A 12,536-nucleotide genomic window follows, 5' to 3' on the forward strand; every position below is an offset into this window, starting at 1 on the left:
CCTGTGCAGTTCCATTAAGGCAATTACAGATTGCCTGAAGCAAACTCAATGCAGAAAAGCAAAAATATCCCAGGAACAGGAACCAGTAGGATTCATCATTTAAAATAACCTGAGTAGAATGTCTACATGGCCTCTAGAACATGTTCTCAAATCATTGGGGAAATATTCGGCTCAGCTTCTTTATGAAGAACAACACAAATGATGCACAAATGCCTGCAAAGACACCAACTCCTAAGCTTCCTATCTCGCAACACCGCTTAAAAGTTAACTAATCGGCAGGGTAGATTACACCGGGTGATGCTTTTTAAGAAGTATTTTCATGGTACATGGTTGTTTTTTATGGTTGTGTTGGCCTAACAGCCCTCTTCTGTTATCTATCGCTTGTCATCTTCTCATTTAAAGACTGGAATCTAAACCTTTGGTCACACTTCTCTTTGGTTCTGCAACATAGCTCATAATACAGCATGTTTACTATTTTGATCTTATTTATTCATATTCATATTCATTTAAACTACAAAGATTTGCAGCACTGAGTTGTAAATGTCAGTGATTACAACTTTAGCAGCAGGGGTATTGTGGCTACTGTTTACTCAATAGTGTGCCTTGTTGTAACAAAAAGAGAAGAGCAGTTGAAAGATGAACTGAGTATAGTTGAGGGACAGTAGAGGAAGAGTAGAGGAAGAAAGGTAAAAAAGAAAGAAGAGGAGAAAGAGGGCAGCATCAGGTGTATTAAATCCCTCCACTGCTGCCTCTCTAATCTGTCATGTTGCTGTTGGCAGAAAGCTCAGGTGCTTTTGCTGTCAACAGGGGAATTTTTAGTCAGATGGCTGTTTGCTGCTCGGACCTCTGATTCGTCCAGGGCACAGCCTAACGGCCCCCTGGGTATTTTTAGTCAGGTGTGTGGATTGCACTGACAGAGGTCCCTCATTTGGTCTTGAACCACTTGGAAGGAGTGTCAATTCTGGTCAGTACAGTATTTCAATCAGGAGAGACTTCGTTTGCAGATATGCAAAGATATTTATTGTACAACTGTATAATATTGAATGTAAAAAGTCTTTGGAGATTGGACTCCATCGAATTAATCTTCTTAAAGGGGTAGGGAATAGGAACATAACCCCCCCGATGGAGTCCAGACACTGGCGGCAGCGGCGAAGAGACCAGAGACCGGACCGAAGAGGCAACGGAGCGGTCAGCCAGGAGAAACACAACGACCGGAGGCGGCAGGGGAGGAGGGGGGTCGAGGGCTTTGCCTGAAACGACAGCTGACAGCACAAGGAGAGAACAGATTTAAAGCAGAGTTGTAAGGCTGTGATTGGCCTCTCTCAAGGTTTTTGCTTTTTCTGTGTTACACAACAAATTTTTAGTAATATTTGGCAAAATAAGTCATCAGTGTTGAAATACTTTTTCTTCCGGTGCAACAGCAAAATATGATAATCTACTTTAAAAAAGGCTTAAAAGAGTAATGGGACCATCAAGAGCACATTTCTAACTGATTCAGGAACTCAACGTCTACAGATATCAACTGAGACACTGCAGGAATTTACTTTTTAACACTATTTTAAAAATGTTTTTATTCAATAGCTCCAAGTCATACTGAACCGCTGGTGCCTTACCATCAGTCAGCATAAACCTTCCCCACACTTCTCACAAGAAGAAAGTTATTGTGTGTGGAGTGAAGGGGTCTTTGATTTGTAAAAGTCCCTTAGATAGAAAAGACTGCAAACTGTGCATGTATTTCCATCACCCATCCCACAAATTTGAAACACAAACATCTTCTGTTGAAGCTGAACACTTCTGATTCATTCCCAGACAGCCAGATAGTGGAGAGTAAGGGGGGGGGGTGGGCAGATAGTGGCAATGATAAATAGAGTACTAGGGAGAAAGGGGCGTATAAGATAAAGGAAAAGGAAGAAATGGAGGAGAGCAGAGAGTGATCGCCAGAGGTGTGTAGTCTTCATTCAGCGCTAAATAACACTGCCATACTCACCACCTCCAATCTCGAGCAAATTCTGTTTCTCTGCTCTTTCTGTATCTCTATCTCTTTCCCCCTCAGTTAACTTGCATTCACTTCAGTCTTTATGTTCATGTTTATATTTTAATTAAATTTAAATTGCAAATTATGAACAGATTCGCACAGCAACCATGACATTGTCACAGCAACAACAACAAATGGTTCGATATCATTCTAATTGATCATTAAATCAATAGTCTATGAGAGGACATACAACATGCAGCTTTTCTTTCTCAGTCCTGTTGTCTCTGTACATTTTTTTTCTTCACTTTGGGAATAACTTTTTAAAATCAGCAACCACTGCTTTTTCCTTTTGCCCAGGGAGAACGCTTCTTCTCACTCTCATAGTCTCTGCTTTTCTGTCCACTCGGGTCTCCTTTCTCTTTCACTCCTCCCTCTATCTATTTCCACCCCGCTAACACCTCCCTCCGTCTGTGGCTCTCCTCTGTCCGTCTCAGGGAGGGAGGGAAGAGGAGGTGAGAATGAGAGACTGGCTGGAGGTTCTCCCAGCAGACCCTGGGACATGTGGGCGAAATCACGCTCCTTGCCATACACAAAATATTACTTTCTGGTTTTGATACCAGCCACTAAAATACTGGTGCTGTTAAAATAGGGCTGCATTGTTTTAATGCTATTCAACCCTGTATACTAGATATTCTGTGTATATTTTATATGAGGAATCCTTGTTGATGAACATGCGTACTTGTCAACTTGCAAACGTATCTGCAAAGTGTTGCCTGACATCATTGGAAAAAAATCATTCAATAATTGGCTAAATTTCTAAAATGTAAAAGGTAAATTCTAGTTGCTTTAATTATTAGGTTGAAACTGAATTCTTTGGTGTTTTACTTTTCAACCTTCTGGTGAAAAACGGAGTGGTAAAGGTGACAGAGAGGATAGAGGGAGGGGGTGACTGAGACAAAGAGTGAGGAGATGAATTGGCCGTTTAAAGGGCAGGCAATATGCATAAAATGTCACGTCGAGTTGCTCCTGTCTGCTGAGACAAAGAAAAGTATTGAGCAAGTGATTTAGTAGCAGTTTGGACAAACATTAGTCAAAGCTTTTTCAATTATATTAGTTTGGTTTAACAACACTTTTATTCATATATTGTTGTTTTTTAACCGAAAGGTGTATTTATTTACTGTAAATACCAGTTATTCAGCTAAAAATGTTGTTCTGTCGTAGTCTCTGACACATAAAGCAGCCTCTAAAGCAGCAAGCCTCTCTGTGTCTGCAATTGAGTTTGTGTCTCTGTGTATTTGTCTTATCTGTCTGCTTGCTTTTGTGAAGGCATTGCATCAAAGCAAAAAATCTATTCACAATTAATTTCCGCCGTCTGTGTTTAGGTTTGTTTTGTGTGTGATGTTGGAACGTGGCAATAATTAATTGCACGGTAGGGTTTGAACAAGCATTGTTTGATTAAATCCTCCGATAATGTCAAAGTTTATGTTTGCTGGGAGACGAGAGGTTGGGCCTTCTGTATCCCCTCAGCTATTACCCATTATTAATCCCAGCATGTCCGTGCATGTGTATGTACGTGCATGTGTGCTAGCAAATGTAATTCTTCTTACAGCTCCTCAGGGTAAATAAGAATGAAAGGGCAATTCAACATTAATGGAAATGTAGTGAAAATGTAAGCGTGTCACATTAGATGTTTCTCCTTGCATAGCGGTTTCTCATTCTGGCACCCTAAGCTGTTTTATAACTCTGGTCCATTTCAGTCCTGCCTCCAAGCTGGATAGAATAAGCTTTTGATATGAGCAACACTTTTATAGAATAAGGGCTTTAACCATTTTGACATTTACAACTCTCTGCCAGCGAATTAGTTTCTGTTTTTTGACTGAATTTCTTTTTTTCTTTTTTTTTACTTCATAACTTTAGCACTAAAAAACATCCAGAAACTGAAAACACACAACCAGTGTAACAGTTTTTCTTCCCTTTGTCAACTAATACTCTTTACCCTTTTATTCACCTCCAAGTTAGAGATATTAATTATTCTTAACGTTTGTGAAAACACAACGTGTGTGTGTGTGTGTGTGTGTGTGTGTGTGTGTGTGTGTGTGTGTGTGTGTGTGTGTGTGTGTGTGTGTGTGTGTGTGTGTGTGTGTGTGTGTGTGTGATTGCACCCCAACAGTTTGGGTCTCAGGTTGTACGTCGGCCTTTTTTAAACAGTTCCCCACTCCTCTGCTCTGCTCAGGGTATCACCACAGCCTCCCTTCCTCCCCCTGCACCTCTGCGGCTGGACCCGATGGTCAGAAGTTACCTCAGTCTGGCACCCTCTCCTCTGAATACCTGAACCAGGGAAGCTCCACAAAGGTACTCCTCATCATCTGCAACACAGCAGGATCTGGTCAGCAGGCTGTCAGGTGAGCTGCAGGTTGATTGATTGTTTTAGTTTGTATTTTTGTTGGTTCAGTTTTTAGCGATATTGACCTGATACCATTCGGAACACCCATTTCAAATGTTTTCAAATGGTTTTGAAGGGGTCTGCCACACTTATTGGTAGGTTCAGAATGCTGTTGTCATCTATTCACAGTTCATCACCAATACAAAGACTTTCAGTCCAAGATGTTGTGAAACAATTGCAGTTTTAAACACGTAAAAACGTTTAAATGTTATAAAATTGAAGTACTTGGTTATGTTTAGGAAAAGACCATGGTTTGTGTTAAAACTGATAACGGCCATTTTGATATCATACGCTCAGCTGCAGAGTTAGGGCCACATCTTGTGAATTGGTTTTAGCAAGCACACTGTAGCAGAGTCAGTCATCCTAGATTTATTTTATGACTTGGAGTTTGAGCGTGTGTCATCCTACATTTGTGAGAAAAGCTTGTTTAAGTCCAGCTGTACAGACATCTTTCCTCCTGCTCCACTGTGTCTTAAATAGAATATCTCATTTATTCTTTTCCACTTTAATCATCCAACTCTGTCTCTATGTTGACATCCAACTTCTGTTCAAATCCAACCTGTATGTCTATTGCATGAATGCCACAGACGGCGTTGGTTTTATTTAGCTCGTGCAGCTTGAGCTTCCATTCAGCTGTAGCTAGTAGCTGCCAGTGTAGAAACCCGAGAGTCGAACAATGCAGCTCAAACTGAAGCACTTAACCGGTGAAAGTTAAGTTTTTATGGGTTTCCATGTTTTACTCTAACAAGCATCTGATGTACAACAGCAACTGGACAGATGCTTTTTGTTCGCCACCCACAGATGAGCTGTGTTGTACTGTTTGGGGATAAATGTCCTACAGGGGCAGAATGGCATTGCAAATCCGAGAAGAAACGCTCTGATCAAACCTACCTCCATGGCAATGACTGAATGAATGGCAATGAATGAGTTTGTACAGGAAGTCACAGAAACACTCCCATCCTGTTAGGTCCAATTTATTAAAATGTTATCACACCTATACAGTATATCAATTAGTATGCGGCCTCCCATTGTTTTATTTTTGGAGTGTGGGCAGAAGTTAGCAAGTATTTATTGACTTATGCAGCCAGTTCAAGTAAATGCTTAATTATTTTGCAGCTACTTTAAAGATGAATCCACTATACTACAAAGGAGCATGGGTAAAGCAGGGCAGATAGGCCAGCTGAGCTTCCAGTGATTCATAAAAGAGTGAAATATTTTATAGAGGGAGTGCAATACTTTATATTGATGAAAACATTGAAGATTACAGCTGTAAACTTGCCAGTACATCTTTGATTAGTCCTAGTGAGAATTACAGTGGCATTACATGTGATTACATTTTTATACAGTTAAATATGAAGACTGGTAGCTCCAGATTTAGCTAAGGATCATGTATCACCAAACATTTGGTCGAGCAAACACCTCTGTATTATTGAACGAGTGACATAAAAGTGTCCTTCAGTGAATGAGTTTAGAAGACATAATAATTTATAATAATATTATTAATGAAAATTCTAAGGTAAGAACTATATTCCAGTGAACATACAATAGACTGACACGTAGTGTCTATACTCGTTTGTTCCCGTTTTTTAAAGTGAGTAGACTATTTTTAGTTCAATTTAGTTGCATTAAGAGTGAATTTTGTAAATTATAAATGTAAGTCACTCTAATGTTCCTGAACCCATCATGAGACATTGTGTGCTTTGTAACACAGAGCGCTATTCTCGTGGAAATATTCATTTGACCCAAGGTAGACTGTGTCCACAAAGAGTGCCTGGTTAGGATTGTAGTAGCATTCAGACAGTAATCCTCTGATACTATTGGGTTTATTTTTGTGTGGTGGGTTTATTGTGTGCAAAGAAAATATTCCCATCGCCATTAGTGCTCTTTGGTTATAAGGATTGCTCAGATTTCCCTACAGGGATCAATACAGTTTAACCTATTATTGACTCAACAAAGGATGGATTCGTATTTCTCTTCAGTCATCCAGTTATCATATCATTCCTATGAAAGACATAATGTAAAAATTTGATATTTGAGGACTCATTTGTTCACATGCCACATTACTCATGTGTACATGGCAGCAAACATGAGTCTCTCTTTGTACTTTAGCACTCCATCACCAAATTGAAAGGGCGATTCTTAGTCTGTTTAGGTACAACCAAGGTAGCATTTTATGTAACCATGATATCAGAATTTACTTGCATCAAATGGCACTGGCTGCAGGGATTTGCTCCCATTCAGCCACAGGAGCCTGGCTCACAGTCAGCGCTCCAACAGATCCCAATGGTGTTTGACAGGGGTTGAGGTCAGGCAAATTAGGCTGTTTGACTTCAAACTCAGAAAACAATTTCTTTATGAACCTCACTTTGTGCACGGGGCTATTGTCACATTGAAACAGGAAAGGTCCTTCTTTCAACTGTTGCCAGAAAGTTGGAAGCACACTATTGTTTGAAATATCATTGCATGCTGTAGCACTAAGATTTCCCTGAACTGAAACTGATGGGTCCACCAAAACTATTGCAAGTATTATACTGAGAGAAAACAAAGAATAGCACAACAAACTGCAGCCTCCAAAATGAACATAACATGGAATCAACACTTATCTAAAACATTCTAACCTTCATTAAGGTAGGATTTATTGCAGAGGTATTGTTTTAAATTACTTACAGTAATAAACTGGAAATTGAGTGCATTTGTTTTGTGTAAGTGTGTGAACATTGGAGCTTTAATCTTATGTGGTATGTCTAGATAATCTGTGAGAGATCCTGAAATCATTGACAAACACAAATGCCTCTCCCATTAACCTCCCATATAAAAGCCTCTAATATAGTCACTGATAAGCAGTCAGGAGGAGCACCAGCCTTGAGTTAACCTAGAGACAGAGAACCCATTATGAGCCATTGATGCATTGATGATATAAAGACTGGTTTCTCTGCTTTATTTTGCCCCTGATCCTATATTATGACCCTTCAAGCTGTCAGTACAGGACACAATGAGCTAACAGTAAATCCTTGATGCACTTGACACCTGACAGCTTGACAGATGTGGTGATGACACAACGAGTTGCAATGACCTTTCTCCACTTTCAATACGTTTTTTAATTAATTTATTATGTTTTATAGTGTGTGTGACTTTCCAAGGTAATCAATCTTTAGGTTTTTCTTTAAATCCTTCCCTTTTTTACTTTTTTCCCTCTCCTCTCCTCTCCTCTCCTCTCCTCTCCTCTCCTCTCCTCTCCTCTCCGCTCCTCTCAGGTTTGGACCTCCATTTCTCATGCGTGAGGACAGGAGCATCTCCTGGGACCAGCTTCAGCAGAGCATCCTCAGCAAGCTCTATTATCTGATGCTGAATGGATCTCAGGCTCAGGTAATGCCAGCTCACCCCCACTAACCAATAACATGTCATCCACTCTATTTCTTTAGCCTGGACCCTTCAGCTCAGGGGTTTCTGGACCTATTGGACTCCAGTAGACCAAATTAAAATAGCAATGCAGAGTATAGTTAGAAAATGAATACATTTTCATTAAGGTTGGGTTCTGTGTTTAAATAAATAGTTCCCGTTGTCTGTTTCCAATTATCTGAGTCACATATGAAGCTAGAAATTAAGACAAAGGTTAAACCGCATGTTCCAAACCAATGTGTTTAAAAAAGTAGTCCGCCAGATGCTTGTTTTTCATGATTTTTATGATGATTTTTTTTTTTTTTTTAAATAAGAGCTCATTGCTGTGCTGCGAGTGCAAAATAGGTTTCCTGCTTAGCATGCTAAAAAGAAATTGTTGGATTCTCTGTTGTTGAAGTTTGAGTAACCCTTTGTAGGTAGCCATAGTGACTACAGTATTGTGTTGTCTCTTTTATTATTATTAATTACCTACTGGAGTTCTATTTTTTTATTAATACTTAGTCCTCGTGCCTGATTAATAGAATTCTAATATAATATAATAATATAAGTGTCCTGTAGTTCTGCAGTGCCAAAAACCTTGCAACCTTCATTCATTCAGAGAGAAGAAAAATGTATTTCAAAACTGCCAATATTTAATGAATATTTTGATTAAAAGCAAAGAGTTCACCTCAGGACATTATAGTCTCACACACACACACACACACACACACACACACACACACACACACACACACACACACACACACACAGTCTAGCCTTTTATGAGAGCCTAATAATGATTTTTTTGTGCTGAGAATTAGCATACGTTAAATTATTTCACCGCCCAGTAACACAAATCCTCCTCTTTACCACCATATAAATTCTATATATTTCAGAATACTGAGTGAAGATTAGAAGCAGATTTTTATTATATTGTATTATTTTGAAAATGTGTACTATTACATTCCTGGATTAATATTTAAACAATACATCCTGTGATTCTGAAGTGTTTTCCGGACAGCCGGTCGCCGGTTGCATGTTCAAAATCCACCTCTACTTTCTCATCTCCACTTCATCTGTTTCTCCATAGACAGTTCAAGTTATCTGCACACCATGAGCCCCAAACCTCTGCTCCACCCTTAAATACGTGGACACTCATGCTGTCCACACTGCTGGATGTCAAGTTGCCATGAGCAACGCCATGGTGACAGGCAATATTGGAGGTGGCCTAATCCAGAACGAGCAGCTTTTAAGCTTTATAAGAAAAGAACTAAGGCGGAGAAGAAAGAGAAATATCAGCCTGATTTTTAGGTACTGATCGCTATCTCAGTTTCTTACCTCCTCAAAGCCTCTCTGGCCAGATACAAACTCAATGAATCTTCCCAATCTGGATTTTTCGATGTAGATTGAAGAATTTTTTTTAGCTGAAAAGGCCATCAATATCCCAAAGGTGCAGGGCTTACATTTGAACTTCTCCTATGTTAAAAGGAAAAATAAAAAAAAATATGAGCTAATGTAAAACATAAGGATTGCTTGTGAGTTCACTATCAGTGTGCAATTTAGGCACTATACACACAATAATCACAACATTGCTGTTAATATGCTTCATTCTGTGACAGGCAGAAAGTGTGTAAGTACTTTGCTGCTATTAGTTGGGTTGTCCCTTCTTCTTCATGAAATGTTTTGGCGCCACCAAGAGGTTTATTTGGCAAGATACAACTTTTGTTTCTGGGTATGAAAAAAGCAAAATATAAATTGAGTTGTTACTGACTTGCATGTCAAAATCTAGCTCCTCAATTTGCAACAAGAGATAGATTGTGGCCAGACAGACCAGTTACAATTTTAAAGGGTTTCAGAAATGATCTGAGGTCTTTTACTGCATACTAAATCAATCTTCCTTAGGAATTTGTTATTTATCAACTGTGAGAGGTCAAAATTAGTTTTGATTATAATAATTAGCTTGAAGTTCTTTTAAAATAATTTGTCTTCTGAATCTATGTTAAAATAGCCAATAGTAACCTCATTTATTAAAATGCTAACGCTCTCAAACATCTCATGGTCACTTTTTGGTCTTACTAGTACGTACTGATTTCTTACAGTTTGACCAGCTTTGGTTTAAGTATTTCACAAACATAAACAAAGTAAATCAGAATTACAGTCATATTCAAGATGATGCATTTATTTACTTTTATTTTTATTTAATTGATTTTATTTGAATGCTTTGCATACTGTATTCAGGTGCTCACGCAAAAGACCCCTATACAGTAGGTTTAGATTTGGGGTTCTCAAATCACTCACATTCCCCACTGGGGTTAACAGCTCTCCTTTAAGGCAGATCACAGATCATCCTGTAGAAGCTTGTGAATCCTTTAAAAATTTACCAAACTATAATCCGATTACTCACAGTGGTGAAAAGTAACTAAGTACATATATTCAAGTTCTGTGATTAAGTAAAATTTTACATTTGTGTACTTTACTTGAGTAGGTTTTTGTTTTCTGCGACTTTTACTTATACTTTAACTGCACTACATCTCAGAGGGAAATATTGTATTTTTTACTCCACTACATTTATCTGGCACTTAGTTACAATTGTAGTTCATTTTAAATAAAAAAACATATATGCTTTTATGATATATTCCAGTACTACTAATCTACCCAGTTGTATGGCTATACAAAGTATCTAATATTGGCTCCACATTGATGAACTGCAACTTTAAAATGCTCTTACATGTATTTGTTAGTGATAAAAAAGACAGAAATACAATATTCTACAGAATGCCCATTAGCATAAAGTGTTTTGTCTCTTCTTTTTCATTATAGTCCCATAGACAGATAAGACCATCTGGTTGTATGCTCGCTCAGGCTCTTGAAACTGAAAAGAGAGACTATGTCTTTACAATTTCCTATTAACCAAGTCATTTATTTATTTTTATGCTCGACTGCAGTTTATATTCTCCAGCGTTGGCACACTCAGAATGAACACATTAGCAACCTGAGCCTCTGCTCCCTAATAGCTTAGCCCTCTTGAGGAGCTATAATCCATCTGTACAGTAAATGCATTTGCTCTATTCCAATCTTTCTATTCAAATGACACGTCGACAAATCTTAAAGCTATAGTGCATAGTTTCTGTCTCCCCCGTGAGGAATTCTAAGTAATGACAACAACATTGTTGGCGGGTCCACATGATACAAGCCTTACATAATCGCTCAGGCGCCCCCACCCCTCCTCGATGCAGTTGCTAGTAGCCAAGGAGGACACGGAGGATTAAAAAAACATGATGGACTCTTCAGAAGAGGTAATTATCTTCACTCGAGTTTCTGCGCGGGACAGTCACCGGATGACACAATCTTCTGAACATAGCCATACTGAGAAATACAGACGGAGTTGTGTGGAGCTTATAGTCTTAATTAGCTTTGTATCAACTCAGTTGGCAATGGCTTGAATGTGACGGACGTTTATTAATATCAAAAAGTTACGCACTAAAGCTTTAAACTTTGTTTAGTTCGACTTCTCATGGAAATGTAAAGTTGATTTTAACTATGTGGTCACTTTAGAGGATGTAGTTTGATGTGCTGTTGAATTGCATTGCTTTATACAAAGAGGTGTTTCTGTTATTTAGCTTACCCTCAAACTCTTAATAAAAAATAACTTGCTCATTTAATTATGAATATGTAATGCTATTGAGAAAAAAAATCAATGTTCCAAATCAATATTGCTTTGATTTTAAATGTATCCGATAAATTCAAGATTTGAGATTACAAAGTAACAAGGCTTTCCGGATATAGCTACAATTGCAAGAGGGGAGCTCTTTATGGTCACAGCTGTACTAATCTGTATTACTCTCCCTGCAGAATGCTGGGGTGCTGTTCAAAATCAGAGTAGTGGGAGGATCGGCAGCCTACAGCTACCTGTCCCCAAAGGACAGCAGGCCACTGTACCACCCTGCGGTTGACAGGTAAGACAAGCACACACACACACACACACACACACACACACACACACACACTCACACTCACACACGCACACACATGTACACTCACACAAAGAAAAACAACAAATTGTACTGTACTGTACAACTACGCATACCAAACTTGTTTTGTGTGTGGTCGATAACACATTTATGGCAACATAGATCTACAGTCAGTCCACACATACATGCACAATAGCACATCCTATAAAACACATACACTGCTAAAACACTAATATGTTTGGAAATCTTAAAATTGGAATCATAAAAGCATGTAGAACTAAAAGGGGCGCAGACCTCCGCCAAGGCCATGCTATATCTTGCAGTCTTAACAAAAGTGAAAAATAATTTGTGTATTGCCCTGTGATCGGATTGGCTCCAAAATGAAATGGGATCTTCTCGGCCCATGCTTACCCTTCCACCAAGTTTCATAAATATCGGTGGTGACAACATAACCTCTTTGGCGCTGGTAAAAATGCAATAATTACGTAAAAATAAACCTAAAAAGCTATTTAAGGGCCCTGCCACATTGATGAATTACTGCTAGTGAAAAGCACAGTCACATATTGTAGTATGCACACAAACAAATAATCATATCAGCCTATTAAGGCTGTAAAGAAAATTGCTGCATGAAGTCTTATTCTTATGCAAAAAGCTACAGTTCCTATGAGAAGAAATGGACCTTAAGAGGATTACAAGGGACTGAGCAGCTATAATGATTTCCGTTTGACGGTTTGAAGATAAGGCCTTTATTTCCTGTGTGATAAAGGGC

The 12,536-nt window shown here is 38.7% G+C and overlaps 1 protein-coding gene across 1 annotated transcript in view; it reads left to right on the forward strand.

The window, feature by feature from the left end:
- usp43a (ubiquitin specific peptidase 43a) overlaps positions 1-12,536 on the forward strand; it is a 117,016-nt gene that overhangs the window by 72,812 nt on the left and 31,668 nt on the right. The window contains exons 7-9 of the mRNA XM_028604538.1: positions 4,209-4,377; positions 7,673-7,784; positions 11,649-11,752. Of these exons, the coding sequence (XP_028460339.1) occupies positions 4,209-4,377; positions 7,673-7,784; positions 11,649-11,752 (385 nt within the window). The remainder of the gene's footprint in view (positions 1-4,208; positions 4,378-7,672; positions 7,785-11,648; positions 11,753-12,536) is intronic.

This window comes from Perca flavescens, chromosome 2 (assembly GCF_004354835.1).
Source record: "Perca flavescens isolate YP-PL-M2 chromosome 2, PFLA_1.0, whole genome shotgun sequence".
NCBI classification, from domain to species: domain Eukaryota; kingdom Metazoa; phylum Chordata; class Actinopteri; order Perciformes; family Percidae; genus Perca; species Perca flavescens.